At 41.7% G+C, this 17,478-nt stretch overlaps 1 protein-coding gene across 7 annotated transcripts in view; it reads right to left on the reverse strand.

The window, feature by feature from the left end:
* Positions 1-17,478, reverse strand: part of ERG (ETS transcription factor ERG) — a 168,495-nt gene that overhangs the window by 74,537 nt on the left and 76,480 nt on the right. The window contains exon 1 of one of the 7 annotated variants that reach the window (XM_080376635.1): positions 14,285-14,396. The exons of 5 other annotated variants lie outside the window; for them this stretch is intronic. In XM_080376635.1, coding sequence (XP_080232761.1) covers positions 14,285-14,338 — 54 coding nt within the window. In that variant the 5' untranslated portion in view covers positions 14,339-14,396. Of the gene's footprint in view, positions 1-14,284; positions 14,397-17,478 lie in introns of those variants that run through there. One more of the 7 variants, XM_080376642.1, reaches the window with a different exon arrangement.

Consider the following 17,478-nt stretch of genomic DNA (forward strand, 5'->3'; position numbering starts at 1 on the left):
ACTATCCCTTCTTCTGTTGGGCTGGATCTGACTTGGAATAACTTGATCTTACTCTAGCATTAGCCCAGTGTTTCCCACAATGTACTGTGACTTACCTACAGAAGTTCTTTGTTAAAACATTTCTCTCTAAAGTGCTACCGCATTTTTCAAAAAGGAGCTGTGGCATTAAGGCAGTTTGGTTTCCTTTGCATCTTCGCCCCCTAATCCTTCCTCCCCACTGCCAAGGACGACGCTGTTCCCTCCTGTCACCCACGGATGCTGTGCAAGAGTCAGGGTGCTGTAGCCAGTCTGGCTCCATGCAGGTACCCATGTGCCAGGCAGCTGCAGCCCAGTGCAATGCGAAATATGTTAGTATTTTATAGCTTTTCAGTCCTTAGGTTCAACAAAGGACACTACTGGTACCTGTGTTGTTGTCACTTAGCAACTGTAACTGTTGGATTTCTTTTTAATGATGTCATTTTGGTGTTGAAAGTAACACCACAGATGTGAACTTCAGTCCTGCAAAGACTTTTATATGGGCCTATCTTTACACAATTGAACACTACGCTGTCATTGACTTTAGTGAAGACTACATGAAATGTAAGAAACTAATTTATGGATGTGGTTTTGCAGGCTTGTGACCATTTTTTTTAGTTTTTCCTTTTTTTTTCAGAAGTTTCATTCTAGCTATGACTGATCCTCTGTTCATGTCTTCACACACCATATGCACAAATGCTTGAAGCCACTGTTTTCTATGTCCAATGTAGGGTAGTAACTGTGAGACTTAACAGAGTAATCAAATACTCACAGTTTTAGGAGACCTAAACAGCAGATGAAAAAAAAAAAAAAATGCAGGCAGTTTTCAGAAAACCTGGACCTTCCTGATGTGGGTCTGATGTGGAAAACAGTCTTCAACAGACTTTTTTTAAACATGATATTGCTAATGTTCCTAACAAGAATATAGAAAAAATGTAATTTGAAAAAACAGTCCTGTATTGGTGGAATGATCTTCCTACTCTGAGCTTCTGACACTACTATTAGTGCCAGTACTCCATGAGGACTTGCTCAGCATATAAACCTACCTCCCTAACTAGTCACAGATATTTAAGACAGCCAGGCTGTTTAACACCCCAGCACTCAAGCACAGTGCTTGTTCCCCTCCAAGGCCAAGCTACATTTCCATTCTTGCAAAGACCTCTTACCATATGCATCATTTCCATCACAGTTTGGTGAAACTGTATTTGTTTATGGGCAATACAGTTATTTGCCAAAGAATGTGTTCTGGGGACAGCTGAATCCATTTGCTAGTTCAGGACAAACTTGCTGAGTAGTTCTGGCTTGAACAAAAATAAGAGCAGGCTATGAAAACACTGGACATTCCCTTGAACAGATATTTTAAGTGGTTTCAACACTTTGTTTTCAAGGCACTTGTCATGAAAGCAAAGGAAGAAAAGAGCACTATTCTCAGTGTTTTCAAGGAGGGAAAGCCCCCCTCCCCTTTCTCCATCGTAGTCCAGCACGTCACCAGGCACAGCACTTAGATCACCTCCATCCCTTGCCAGCAGGACCTGCCACCTGCCAAGACAGCAGCTTCATCATTCAGTCACTCACTCCCCAGCTCAGCCTCTCGCTTGCTCTTTATTTGTCCTTTGCAAAGTGGAACAGAAGGAATTACAAGCAACTGAACTACAATATAACATTTGGTCAAATGCTTTCCTGGATCAGAACCTTCAATCATAGACTCCTCTTGGGTCCTGCACATCAGCAGCTCCAGATCTGGGGGATGGAGAAGCTTTGTTTGCCATTGTAGTACAAATAACACACAAAAATAATGTTATAAAAGAATGCATTTCTCTCAAGTTATGTTTGTGTAGGTTTTGTTCAAGCCAAGCATATGCAGAACCAAAGCTGTGTATCTGCCAATATCATAAGTATGATCCAAACAAGTCCATCTAGCTATTGCCAGCCACACAGCTCTCTGCATGAGGAAAGAATTTGGGATGTATTATTTGACACAGAACCATATAATTTCAGTGTCAAAAAATATAGTAAATGCTTCTAATCAACTGCCAAGAAGCGGGGTATATTTCTGGCTTAGGTTTCTAATAGGAAAATAAAAAATGCAAAAGTTACGGCAAGTCCGATGTTACTAAGCTGTCATTCTAGCAATTGTCCTTTGAAACAAAATTGAAGTCGATAACAAATAAAATGGTACATGTTATTTCAAGTAAGGTTGGAAAACAAATGGATTGCTTTTGCAAGCTTCCTATCCCAAACAACTTTGTGCACTATGAATAGCCAGATTCATACATGATAATTTATGTTCTTAATTTTAAAAACTGTACAAAAGAAGTCAAAACAGTTGACTCTTCAATTACAATGATGATTTTAGTGTGTTCAGCTCTTAACAAAATATTCAGCTGCTATGGGCAAAGTTTCATTTGAAGGATTTTCTCCCTTGGGCTAATTTTCTTATCGTGGGGTTTTCCTCCTACAGGTTTGGTTTGCTTTTTTTTTTATTTGAAGTTACAGTGACATTTTCAAGCTGGAACACCTACAGATTAAAAGAAATCTCATGCATTAAACTATCATATGGAAATTATATACATCAATTCATCCTCTATTCACCATGCTATTTTAGCCTTCAATCTCATTCATTACGTGGTGATTCCCTGGGCAAGACATGGAAAGAACCCCCTTCCCCAAATATTTACAATGTACTCAGGAAATGCAAAGGATACAGTAGGGTGAAAAACATCCTTACGCACTGGATAAATTATGCTAAGTAAAGCAGATCATTAGGGAATAGGACTTCAATGGGAGAATGGTTTTTGAGGAGAACTGCAAACATAGCATAATAAGGATATTCTGACATTTTGAAGTGAGTAATATCTATCTTATAAAATAAAATTCTGAGCCATCTGAAATATTTGCAAATTTGAGTTTAATCCCATGAGTTGCATCGAATTATTAAAAGATAATTTTTAATTATTATTTTTATTTAAATACTTATTTAATAAAAATAATATTAAAATGATATGAAAATTAGGAAATGTCAAAATATTGTACAACATTTCTAAAACAAAATTTTTCTATGTATTCAGAGCTGTGTCCCATTTACAAGTGTGCCCAAGCAGAAATAGTGGTGCTTTTCTCCCATACTACATTTATATGGTGCTGTGCTGTATATTGACACTGTTTCTTATATTTCTTCCCTTTTCAAAGTTTTCAGCATGTTGCCTGTCCAAGGAAGAATAATCATGGGAAGGTACCTGTCCTTTGCACTTCTTGCCCTCTCTCTGTTTTGCAGTATTTGTGTTTTAGCACCTTGTTCCTGTTTCTTGAGTCTTGGATGTTTTGGTCTTCATGTGATAACTTTCACTTTGCAAAGTGCACAAAGGGCACAAGCCCAATCTGTACTCACAAATGGGGTTATCTGCATAGAGTTAAGAAATAAAAGTCACACCAGCTTCTTATATGTGAGCAACTGGGTAGATCTCTTACCTACACAACCATGAGACTATGAAACTTTCCACACAAATGCTCTTGCAGCACAAGCAGCAGACCAACGATATCAAAGCAGCAGACTGAAAGTGAAGGAAACTTGTGGTTTCTTTATGACTCTGAGATGAATTCTTTCATCAGATTAACCACTTCTGAAAGCATCTGGCATGTCTAACATACTCGAGGTACGGTCAGGATCTATTCTAAGGCAATGCATGCAGGGTCTGATTCAGGAGAACATCCTTATTCAGGAAGGCCATTTTATTTCAGGTTTCACTTTTAGGCACATGCTTAAATCCCATTAAAAATGGTGAAATTTAAGTTTACCCTCAAAGCTAAGCATGCACTTAGGCAATTTCCTGAATTCACGGTCAGTAGGCAAATGCAGGTAGAAATATAGGTTGCCACTGGTAAATGCAGAAACCGGTGGAAATAAAAATAAAACCAACCTCACACGGGGAGCTAATAGAATGTCAATTATTATTAGGGAAGTTTCTAGAAAACTAGGGAGAAAACCTAAGAGAGCAGAACTAGAATGAAAGTGATCTCTTATCCAAAATCACAAACATCATCCCTGCACATAGCATTAAAAGAACAGCAGAACAGAGACACACCATGCTACCACAAGATGATTTGTGGGAGATACCTGATCACACCCATCAATCAGCTGTTTCTTATCACCTCTCACCTCTGACCAGAGATAAAAGGGCTGTCATGCTACAGGCTGAGTCCCTAGCTATGCTGAGACTGGCATATCTGATATCAGGGTGTGTCCTGAGGCACCAGCACCTCTCTAGGTCCGGTCTTGGGAGAGCTACAGCTGGGGACCTTGATAAAATAAAAATACATCTCTGCTTCATAAAAGCTAGGTTTATAAATGAGAACATTTTGCTGGAAAATGTTCAAATCTGACACAGGCTTGGACATCCTCCAACACTTACAGAACAGCAAATCAGGTAATCAAATGCATGTAAGTCAGAAGAACAGTGGCTTTGCCAAGCTCTAGCCATAGCAGATGAATGACGGCAGAGTCAGAAACTCAGAGAAGCATTCAGGTAAGTGGACAAATGTACCAAAAATTTTCTGGATATGAAAAGTCATTTTATATGCAGTAGGTTATTTTGGCATCATAATGAAATGAAGTTACCGCTTTAAGAAACAGTTATTTGGCTGTGCTAAAGAAACAATGCTGATCATGCTGAAACATAGCACTACTTCTTGAGAAGTTCCCATTTGAAAGGCTTCTAGCTAGTGTGACTGTATGTAACTGATCAGGGCCCTGTGCTGCCCATGTGTGACAGCAGCTGAAAGAACCAGTCCTGAGCATTGCTGTTGAGTTCTAGATTCAGTCCTCTAATCTAGAGTGGGAGTTTATGTCATTGTGGGGACTGACCATAAATCCATGTTCAATCCCATGGGTTTAATTGATGTATCTTGAATTTTCATCTGGACACAGGAAAAACAAATATGGATGGTAACCTGCCTCCAAGGAGGCATCTCAAGGCAAAGGAAGTAACTGGAGAAAGAAACCAAAACCCAAAACAGTGTGAATCTGCACTGTTTTAAGCAGTGTGAAACTATGCCTGAGGCAGTAGCACGGGCTCAGCCCAGCAGTGCTATGCCTACGCTCCCTTCACACCTTGGTTGCGTGCTGCTGTCATGAGTGGCGCTCTGCAAGCAGGATTTCCATCCAGACCTTCCTGCGGAGACAACTGATGCAGCCTGGAAACCAAGGCAGAACTACTAAACTGTCTGGACAAAATTATCTCCCTGCGGCTCACTGAAGGATGCTGCTGCCCCTTGGGTCTACCCTGATGGTGCACTTGTATTAACTGCAGGGGGACTTCAGAAAAGGTACCACAGGCTAAGGGTGGGAGAAGGGTACTTGGCCACTATTCCAGGGTAGTGTTTCAGAGCATCAGAGATATTATAATGGAAATAATTAGTTAGTATGTCCATTAGCATTTTTCATACCCTTTGTGGGTAGAGGAGATCTTGCCTACTAAGAGAAAGCAAAATGCCATCACCTTACATACTGAAGAATTTTGTTGTCTCCTCTGAGGGGCTCGGAATTGCCCACCAACTTTTTAGAACTACAGCACAATGTAACACGTGATGAAAAAGGGATGGGAGAAATTCTAGAAAGTTGTTTCCTTAAGTGATTTTATCAGAATTGCTTTTAATCACTCTTATGGCTCCCAAATTATGGAAAGCATGTTGAGAGACACAGGGTTGTTCTGGGAGTGAAAAACATTAGACTGTGTTTCTGAAAAGTATATAGCAAAGACTTGTTTTCTGTTCTGAAATAATCTTTGCATTATCAGCATAAAGCCAGACTGTCAAATCCTGATCAGGTCTTTTATGATGCATCAGACATGCAGAGGCCAAAAATAATAATAAAAAAATCTTTCCCTAAAGGGGTCATTGTCTTCTACAGCAGAAGAAATCTTCAATTTGGGTTGCAGAGAATGTGTCCACCCCAGACAGCACTAGAAGAAAACCAAAGAGACCACTTCAAGCTGTGTCAGGGCTGCCTGTAGGTTGCCCCACACTCAAGTGAAAGAGGCCACCCAGGTGAGCAGGAAAGTGATCATTTTCCTCCACCAGCTCTGCACAGTAGTTATGGTGCCTGTGCCTTTTGGTGAAAACTGTGATGGGTTTGTAGCAAGCCTAATCTAATAATAGGCAGCCTAATATCACACAATCTGTCAGTCTCCTTGTGGGGGCAACTTTCATTAACATCAGCTGCTGGGGAGGATGTTAAATGTCGTTCTCAGCTTCATGGAATAACAAAGTATGAAGATATTTGCCAGAATAAGATGACACCATTTTTTTATTGAATGAAATCAATACAGAAAATAATTTTTAAGGAAAGATCACCCTCATTCTTCTTCACATCAGCAGGAAAATGGCTCCAGTTTTCCAAGTGACAAAAGACGCAATTAGCTGAGGGCAACAAGTAAAACTGGGTTTTGAAGAAGCACAACAAAGCGTGAGCTTAATAAAGACCAAGTTACCATGAGTAAACAGCACCCAACAGTCATCTCTGGCAAAGAATGGAAACCAGTGGTTAGCAAGCCATTTGGGGAAGCAATCATGGAAATGACTAAAATTTATTTAAAAGGATTTGCTAATGGGAAAGTATATTTCTGTGCTGGCACAAGGATATGAACATTTGTGAAAAAAAGTTAGGGCAAAGTTAATGGAGCAAAGCTTAGAGTAAATATTTTGAAGAAAACACTGTTTGGAGGATGGAGTTTTTTATATTACAATCTCCATTTCATTCAACCTCCAGGAAAGGTCATTGATTTAATCAAAAGCTATTTTCCTTTGGTTAGACTCCCAAATGTACATACCATCAAGATCTGGTGCACAGAAATAATTTGAAGCAAATCTTCTAAAAAAGGTTTTGAAGATGCTTGCCAGTAGAACATTGTGCCTCACAGCTATAATATCAGAAAAAGCCATTCAATTTAAATTAATATATTTGGCCAGACAGCTATATTAAAATTCTTGTTGTTTTTTCTGTTATAATGGTAGCCTGTGGTATGACTAGCCCTCTTCAAAAATCTGTATAGTTATTGCCTTTCTCTTGCCTAGGGTGCATCATATGTTTTTGATTTTGATGAGCTGCATTGCACTACCTCATTAAAACAAACACTTATGCAAAACAAAAGTCTGTGTATCAGCGCGGGGTATGTAAGCCAGCTTTGAAGACCACAGTGTTTCAAAAGCATGTTTCAAAGGAGAACTTCCGTCGACCCAGCTACACTTGTGTTTAACATTTGTGGATGATGTCAGACACATTCGGTACTTTCTTAGCCCCTGCAAACAAGGAGGCTTCAAAAGCGGTACTGGCTGCAGCTGCGGAGCATGCAGGGGCAGTGCTCCCTCGCTGGCGGAAGGGAAAGGTGGGTCCTTCTCCCCATGTGGATGTCGTGTCCCCCCAGCCGGCCAGAGCAGTGGCTGTACCCCAGGGACAGCAGGCGCGATGCGCCGGCGCTGCTGGACAGCTCCGCTTCTCCTGGGGGACACCTGCCCGGGGACAACCTGCGTGGCGACAGCCTGCCCTCTGCCCCCAAGGCCTCCCCACCTTCTGCAGATGTCACCTCATCAGTGAGACACCACTTCCACAAAAGCATCTTTTGAGGGAGTCAGGAGGACTGTATTCTGCGTGAATATTTGTCTTTCTAGTTAATTTTCAGCTGAAATTATTTTTGCTCTTTAAAAATGGCTGGTTCCCTTGTGCTGGAGAGAAGCAGTCATGTAAAGGACGCTTCAAATAAATAGCTTAAATGCAGAGACTACAGACGTCTGAAGCTAGGTGAAATGAAGCCTACTAAAAAAGCAGAGATATGTGACTTTGCTGTATATACATTTTTTTGGTGGTTCTGTAAAAAAACCTCAAGTGCCAAGGTTGATGTTTTTCATCCAAACCTCTCAAGCTGTTTACAAGACTAATTACATCATTACTCCTACTAGCTTAACAAAGTTTATATTGGCTAGATTTTGGAAGGTCATCAAGATGCTATAGAATCTCAGTGATTATTGTGGTTTTGTATAATGCATTCCTCATGCTAATGTTTTTTTCATTATGTGTCAAAATACTTAGATTAATGCAGACATTGATGCAAATATTTGCATACTTTTAAAAATGTTCTCTTTGGCATTTTTTGACACTCCGCAAGCTCATTTTTAATCATTTATCTTTGAGATTCAGTAACCACCGCTCGTAAAGGTCTAGCAGGATTTTCTACAAACTCCCTTAAAATGCAGCAAATTAGTTACTGTAATTGTAAATCAATACAGAATAGGAATTACCAGGCTCTGTGCTACATCAGCCTTTGAAAATAACTGTTACTAATCCATATATCCTACAGGTGTAAAAAAATTTACATATTTTTAGTTTTCCATGTAGCACATCTTGAAGTGCTTTGGAAGCTAAGGATGGAAGTGTCTTTCCACTGCGTCTTTACTTGCAGAAGTTCTGTACTGAAGGATGACTTCAGTGAAAGACAACTGAGCACTGCCAGATTTGTTTCTGGCCCTGTAGCTTAGACAGTTTTGATTATCTGTTCAGAAAATGTACTGCAGGAAATACAGGGAGCGGACTGGTCATCAAGTTTGACTATAGGTTTATAAATCAACACTGAATTCACAGCTTTTGAGCAAGCCACAGTCTGAATGCATTGATGCAATGTGTGAATTACTTCAAAGGGCATACAAATGTGTGGAAAATAATTCTGTGCTCATGGACAACTACAGAAGAAAAAAAGACAGTACTTAAAACTTGAATAGTTTGTTAAAAAATATTCACACATTTTGCCTTATGAAAAGCCCTGCTCTTGTCATCTCCCTCTGGATGGCTCTGTCTCCTGTTTTTAACACCTTAATAAAGCCATTTTTTTCAACAGATTAATAATGCTTGAAAGTGAGTAAATAATTTCCTTTTACAAAGCTAGAAATTTGATTTTTAAAAAAATACACACTATTATCTAGCATTAAAGTCTGCCAAAATAAAATGGCAAAAAGTGATACAGTTCATAACAAACAGAAGTATATACATACAGCTAAAAAAAAAAAAAAAAAAAAAGATGGTGAGGGTTAAAGCCTGTCTCCATTGAAGCCAGGGGAGTTTTGTCACTGTCTTCCTTAGAGACTGCACTTCATCCTAGCTACTCATAACACTTCTTGTATTTGATAGGGAACAATTTAAAGCGATAAATAGCAGCCAAAATGCATATATGTGTGTGTGTGTGTGTGTGAGTGGGGAAGATTTAAAAACAACCTCAGTGCTGAAAGTAATCTGGCAGTTTTGAAATTTTTGGCCTACCAGGCTAAATCTGAGTTTAAGCAGGGGATAAATTTCTGCTTACGCTAGCTATCTGAAAGCTTTAGGCCAGTCAGACTGGCTCCCTCTGAAGACAGTGGAGTCCCTCTGCAGTCATCTTCTAAGGTGTTAACTTTAGGCTACCCAGATTTTTAAAAATTTACAAGGGCCACCAACCCACGTACCAACCTGCACTCAGAAAATGAAGTTATTTCTGTGCCTGTATGTTGATTTAAGGTCCAGTTTCAGGTAGAAAAAATGCTTCACACAACTCTGAAGAAAAATTTATACCATGAAAGGTGAACTTTTCCCTCATTTCCGACCGATGAAAACTTTACTGTGAAGTCCTGAACTTGGACTGGCTGTGTCTCTGCCAGTGTAGACCTGGCTGCAAAATTGCATCTCTGAGACTCAGTACCCATTGATGCTGATCATTGCCATAAGGTGCACCGAGAATGGTTAAACCCAGCCTTCCAGCTCCATAAATCCTCCATGAGAGGGTGGATCAATCTCCCTGGAAGAGAGAGTGTTTCCCCTGCCCTGCTCTCCACCACATCCTAAGCTTTCCTGTGACCCTGCAGTTTGAACAATGTCCTGGGGAGGGTAAGACATGTGTTTAAATTCCCTCATGTTAAAGAAGAAGGAGAAATCCAGGCCTGCCAGGATAAAATTTTTGGAGAAGCTCTTTAAAGTTAGGCAGCTTCTCTGAGAAGAAGCACTTTTGCTTTAGACCAGCCTGGGTGCAAGGTCCTCTGCTCCTGAACAGGGCAGCTGCCCCCACATATCGCTGCTTGCCTGCTCTCCTGCAATGGGACTGTTACATGCCCAGCTCCAGTTCTTCACACCAGCTTTTTGTACCCAAGAGGGAAGCCTCTGGAGTTGGAAGTGTTTAGCTGGACCCAGCCTTGGGACGGTTCCCCTGGGCTGTGGCCACACAACGGGCCTCATGCTGCACTGGTGCTGAGCTCCCCTACAGGTTCACAGAGGCGATGCTTACGTGGGTCACACCTCACCAGCTCCACTGCTCCACCCATACCTACGGCAGGCAGAGGCTTGGCAGCCTCTCTGGGGTGCCTCCGTTCTGGTCTTTGTTGTTGCATCCCAAAAGTATGAAGATTAGCCTAGTGTGCAAGAAAGCAGACTTGGAAGTATTACAGTAGATGGCATGTGACTGTCTTTTCCTGTGAAGTGTCACTATACTTAAATTGAGTATTGTGAAGCTATTTTACATCTTTTTTTATTTTCTTGATAGGTTTCCAAGGTAATTCTTCTACATTACTTCAATGTCATTCCATTCAGAGAGCAGATCTCCTCAAATCGGAGAAGTGTAACGTTTTGTATTGCTTTACTGACAATGTGTTCAGTGATATATAGCTTAAAAATAACAATATCCATATACTCAGCCCCTTCTAAATGACTTATCATTTTTGCTTCTTAAAAAAAAAACCAAACAAACCACCAACCCAACCCTAATGTAAAGATATTTCTTATAGAGGGGTTTTTTTTCAAATGTAAATATACAGATTGGATACAGAAAAATTTAAAGCTTCAGTGTAATGCAGCCAACAGATTATTTGAAAATGGATGGCTGATTTGATAGCTGAAAATGAAAAGCATTAAAAATGGATGTTGGCATAAATGAAAGTTATGTAATTACAGATTCCTTCCCTTCAAGAACCTCTCCTTACAAAAACCTTTCTCGTGTTCCTGTTAGTGAAACATTTCAAGAAGCTATCTCAAAACTTTTCTCTAGAATAGGAAGGAAGATGATGTGCCATAGGTTATGCCTACACGTGTGAACCCAATCCTTCTCTCCCCCATCCAAGTCAATTTTTAGCTAAAATCGTTTGCCTGTCACAGAAGAAATAATGGTTTCAAGTTATAGCCACATGCAGAGCAAGACAGATAGATGAGATGCTACCTTCTCTCAAGCCTGTCAGATATCTAGCTCTACAAAGACTTTTCTGTGTCTGCCATGCCAAAAACTGTAATATTAACAGTGCTGCTATTACAGCCAGCACTTCCAAAACTGTCTTCTCATTAAAGTCTATCTCATTCAAAACCACGTAAATGTTCTATATCTAAACCACATGAAAGCATGCAACAGTGTGGCTGGGCACTATCTGAACCCCACTCAGCGGAGAGGCAGCCTGGTTTGCTCATCAAGATCACCAGCAGTATCTAGTAAAGCATCTGAAACCACAAGCTCACTGTCCAGTTTCCTGGAAAAAATGCTGTCAGACACATGCTCTCTTCCACACAACTCCACCCATAATGTCATGGCCCTCATTTTTATCATGTTTTTCAGAAAAGCCCAGCTGATGTCGTGGGAAGTCCTGCATTACCAGATCCCAGGGTTCACATTAAACCTGTCTTGGAGACCCTCTGGTTAAGGCATGTACTTACAAGATCATGAGAATTTGCACATCTTAAAGAAAAACCACATTATTTTGGAGCTCCTGTTTAATTTCTTCAATGTGATGTTTCCCTCTGGTGAAGAGTGCTGCATTTGCAAGGGCAATGCATGCCAGGCCAGATCCTATGGCTCTGACTCAAGCAAACACCACACAGGTTTTAAGAGGGGCTTTTGACTGCATGAGAAGATAGTTTCCTTTCAAAAACCTTCCCAGGGAAAATCTCTAATTTTGCTTGTCTTAAGTGATGGCAGAAAGCTGTGATTTCTAGCTTTAGGCATCTGAGATGGACTTGCATTGTTAACCTCAGGAATTCTGCCTGGTGTTTGTTTGTTTTTAAATTATGCATCCACTCTGCAGCTTTTTGCCCGTGTTACTTGGTTAATTTATCCTCATAACAGATGCATGAAGTGGGAAAACACTGCTGCCTCCTTTGTTGCTGGTGAGATGCTATCTCCTCGCTGCACAGCAGGAGACTGAACCAGAGGGAGACCTCATACCATGCTTGGGATCGAACTGGCAACTGGTGGAGCTGCCAGATCTGCCTACAGATCAACATACAGAAGCCACCTGGGTCATTACTTCCACCTGGTGCTGGCTACGAGGATAAGCCAAGGATAAGGCTGTTTTTCTTCCCATCACCCTCAAGTGAGCAGGGTGCAGAGTATGCACCCACTGCAGTTTATTGCTCTGCAAAGGGCTTGGGGAGATCAGCGAGCAGCAGGGAAAGGACCAGGGAGAGGCAGTGGTGGTGTCCCTCCCAGACAACATTAGACACTTCCTCTGACAGCTGCTTCAAGATTTACAAAGTGGGAAATCACACAGAAGTGGCTTTTATATAACCAATGCTCCAGAGAGTGAAAAGCACTTAAGCAGGGTCAGTTTCACCATGGGTAGAAATCACGGCAACTCTACAGACGCTAGCGAAGCAAAAAAATTAATTTATTCATACTGAGGACCTGGCCTCCCATGACCAACGTCATCAAAAATATTGACATTTTGCAAAATGGTCCCAGTTTTTTCCAGAAGTGCTGCAGACTCCAGTTACCACTGAATGGTTGCCATGTCTTATCCTAGCACTGGCTCGACTTCAGTGATGAGTGAAGTGACTCCTATAAAAATTGTTTGAAGAGCACTCAGGGATTCCTTCACGATAAAAGCTGCAGTTATTCACCATATGGTGCAAATAGTTGGGAATGCTGTGCCTCCTTGTCAGCAAAAGCTGAAATCTGCAAGAGGCACAGGGATGCTAGCTGGGAATGATACCATCAACTTGGGTAACAGGGTTGGACATTTGAGCCTGTTTTAAAAGAACTTCATTCTGGGGCAGGGGAAGAATAAAGATTAGCATGTATTTAATTTTTAGGAAGAGCCAAGCAGACACAAAGCATTAAAGCAAAATATTTCACCAAACTTCTAAAAAGACAGGATTAAATGTACTTTTAAAATTATGCGTAATCCTACAAGTGTGGTTAAAGGAAAAATAGCATGCAAAAGTGAGTTACGAAATTTTAAAAAGTCACAGCCCCATGAGGCCATGAACAACTTTTGCCCTCCTACTGCCACAGGAGCCATAAAAAAATTTAGTAATTTGTAAATCCAAGATAGCAGTTTGAAAGATATTTGGTAGAACTTTTTTCCCATCTGATCCATTTGTATAAAGCTGGCATGTCATACCTTATTTTAAAAGTTTAAGGAAGCTCTTCAAGTCTGTGAATGCACCTTTCACTACAGACTTAAGAATCAGCAATGTATGCAAATCCATTAGTGAGATTATCTTTACCTTACCTTAGCTGCTCAAAAGTTCAACATCTAGGCTAAAGTTTCCTAGGCTCCTTTGAAATCTATTTTAAAATGGGATTAAATACCCTTGGGTTATGCCTCTATTTCCATTAGCTCTGAAGATAGGTTTAGCTTTTGGACAAGTTAAGTTAGGTGAGATGAACCTTGACCCTAGTGACACAAAGTAATGAAGACATGGCATGTAAGTCGGAGGAGGGTACCTACAGGAAACCAGGAAGACAGAAAGTGGGAGATGGTAAAGCAGAAAACACTTCCTACAAAATGCACGGTACTGGGCAGCCAGCGCCAGTCTGCTGATCTGAGGGAACTCAAAGAGCACTCGGTTCCCACTGACATAAGTGAGAACTGGACTTGGCACCCTCTGCACAAACTGATACTAATGGAAACTCTGAAAGAATTATGTGGCAACTGCTTTAAGTAGTTCCCCGAGTAAAGATATATCTGGGAGCACTGCGGAGCTGAGGAAACTGTAAATAGGAATTGGGTCGTCCACACGACCATTTTAAATCCAGCCCAGCTCAGAAACAACCAGAAGTTGTCACCAGCAGAAAGGTGGTTATTTAGTTATGGTTTTAATCCAGGTCCCAAAAAACAAGACCTTGACCACACCTCAGGTTACACCCATATTAACCTTGGCAGTCTCCTCTGGAAAGAAGGCTTCCTAGAGGGATGGAGACCAAACTATGCTCTCATCTTGCAAGTAAATGTTCAAGGCCATGCCTGAAGGCACTGATGTAGCGGGAAGGATGTTCACCTGGCTTCCTCCTGCTCTGCACGGTTCTTCTGGGCAAAAGGGGTCACCAGTCATCAGGGCCCACAGTCCCTTCCCGGTGCCCAGTCCTCATGCAAGTAGACATGATGCCTGAGTAGAAACTGCACAGAATAATACAGCATCCTGTGGGGCTGCAGATAGTCTTGAGGATCACTAAAAGCATTTTTCCAAGGACCCCACCTGATGATAGGGTCAGGGGTGGTTTTTGTTACAGTCTCAGAACATAAGAGATTTCCTTGGCTAGGGGAGAGTTATAGAGTGGGTTTCTAATATGTCACTGAGCATCAACTTTCCTGTATTTCTTTTTCATATTCCATTTCTCTGTTTCCGAAATCACTGAACTTGTCTCACTTCTCTTACTACAAATTAAAAAACATTTTTATACTGCAAGAGACAGTAAATGTAAGCCAGCTAAAAATATGTCACAAAAACACACTGATACCAAACTCCATACCAAAACTAACGGCAGCAGCACTAAGAATGATTCTGTGGAGAAGCAGTACCAGGACACACATTAATCCTGAATCCACCCCAGCCACCGTGCTCAGTCACAAGCACAGAGGCCCATCATAGCAGCTACAACAGCTGATTATGGTATTAATTACCATCACTGCCATTTGTCAGCCACTGCACCACATGTATCACTGGTGGGTCTGGACAGAATGCAAGTGTACCAGAAGCTCAGGAATTTCTTCAGAATAACTTTAAGAAAGTTATCAAAGAAGAACAGTTGTCATAGGATGCAGGTTCATATTTCGCCATAAATTAGAAACTGATAAGCAAAGAGTACCAGACCAGTGTTCAGCATGGAAAAAAAAGAGTAATGCAGTGTGTCTCAAAAGCAGTATTCACTCTATTTAATCACAGTGATAGTTATTCAATGGCACGTATTCTTTTCCTACCTACATTACTTTTTCATATGCACTTTCGTATTGATTTGTCATAGCACAGTGCTTTCTACTTGGCTTGGTGAAACATTCCTTATTTCCTTCAGTTTGTCTTGAATAACCTAAAAAATATATGAACATGCATATCTCCAGTCTGACTGGGGCCTCACTTCATGTGTTCCTGGACGTTACTACATGTATTAAACAACATCGGATTTAGGATGCAGTTTGAGACACCCTGCTGCTGATCTTGGGTACCAGGCTGAAAACTGAATGTTTAGTATTATTTTCTTTTTTTCTCTTCCATACGCATTTTTAATGGATGACTTAATGTCACTTTTTCCCTTGACAAGAAAGGTCCTTGAGATTTTTTTTAAAAACTAACCTGTTCTTCCAAATCTGCTTTTTTGTGCGTTCTAAAAATTGTGACACAACAAAGACTTCCAATTTTCCTTTGGAAAATACATCCCACTTCGTCCCTTTCATATCATTGATGTAGGAGGTGTGTTTATAACTTCACCATTGTTTATTATTGCAGCTAGTTAGGTGTTATTTTTGCCCTGCAGTAAGGCTTGGAGGTGCTTCCCAGCACCACTCTCATGTTTGTTTTTTTAAAAGTAAGTACAAAGACTGTCGCTCCTAAATTCTCCACTTCCCTTGAGTCCCTACATTTCTGTTGTGAGCAGCTCAGGCACTTCATTCCTCAGGCCTTTCACAACTCCTGGATTAATACCATCAGGTCTGGGTAACTTGTTGCTATTTAATTTATCAGTTTGTTCCAGCACCTCGTCTGTTGATCCTGGCAATGGAAGCAAAATGCTTTAAGGGCGCCTCTAGAGCAGATATCTAAAGCAAGTCACTCACACATCCCTAAAAAAAATCCTTACTCCAGCAGCCAGAATTACAGATTACAGCCTGGTTCATGGACACAAGCCACACCAAACCAAACAGGGGATTCAAATAACTCAAGCCTTTCTGCTGCTGAACGTATGGTACCACGTCAAACCTCTTTATAATTAGCACAATCTATAACAGATTTTATTTTTTTTGTCCCAAATGGTGAGCATTCATGTGCTTTATTCGGCTAAATGGGCTGCCGGTCTGCTCCCAGCTGTGCGTGTGTGCGCACACATGCACACGTATTGCAGCAGCTGCCCTGAGGACAACACGCTACAGCTGAAAGATGAACCTGACCCACAGTGCAGATGAACACTTGGTGACACGATCACTGTCACTATGTGGGTATCATCCCAAATATGCCTACCTCACATAACATGTTCATTAACCCTGCCACAAAGCGTTGGGCTCCATGCAGCAATGACTAAATGAGCTCCCGCCACACGGGCAGACCAGCTGGCCACGCGTGCCACCTCCTTGCTCAAAAACATGGCAGCAAGAGCAAACTGAGGAACCAGCCAGGGTTGGGCACCTCTCTGTTTACACAAAGACCAAAAGCAGCCTGGAGACAGACTATGCCGGGGGGCTGACCTGCTGGCGGCCCCCCCTCACCCCTCTCCCCCCACCCCAGCATTATTAGAGCTGCAATGGGATCCATGTGTGATCACCGGCTGACCCACATGTGCGCCGTGCTTCCTGCGCTCCCAGCCCTGCCGGGGCTGGGGTTTTAAATGACAGCATTATATTTATATATCTGCCGCCAGAGGCCCGCAAAGGCTTTGCTAATTCTGGACACCTGCAAGGTCCATGAAGTGGGCGGCTAGCTGACACTAGGGCAAGAGGTGGCTCTGGGGAGGAAAGTGTCAGGAGGAGTGAAGAGCAGCTCCAGCCCCCAGAACATGAGCATCAGGAGCAAGGGGAGCTGCTCTCTTCATTTGCTTTGGAGCACCCCCTGACATTTTCAAGACCAGACCCAAACCTCATTAAATTTGGGGTTTGTCTGATTAGCCACAGCAGCATGAACAGGTCCTTGCTCCCGCTGTGGGAGGCTGTGGGCCACCCCGGCAGAGGGGCAGAGCCCAGGCACAACCTGGTGACCAGCCCCCAGGCTGCACAAAACCTCTTGGTTTTGGCTCCCTTCCACCTTCAGCGTGTTAAACCAAACACAGCCAAACAAAGGTGGGGGAGGATCAAATCTGTGCTGAAGCAAACAAAAATGCTTTCTCCAAAGCCCGCCTGATAGACGTAATATGACTGCTTTTTGGAGGCTATCTATCATTTTCATTTGGCATTAATCAAATAATCCCTTGATCCCAAGAAGGCACTGAGGAGACTCAGTCAGGCCTCCAGAAGGGATGTGCTCCTTAACTTGGAAAGTTGGCAGATGATTTA

Source organism: Falco punctatus (assembly GCF_963210335.1).
Source record: "Falco punctatus genome assembly, chromosome: 2".
Classification (NCBI taxonomy): domain Eukaryota; kingdom Metazoa; phylum Chordata; class Aves; order Falconiformes; family Falconidae; genus Falco; species Falco punctatus.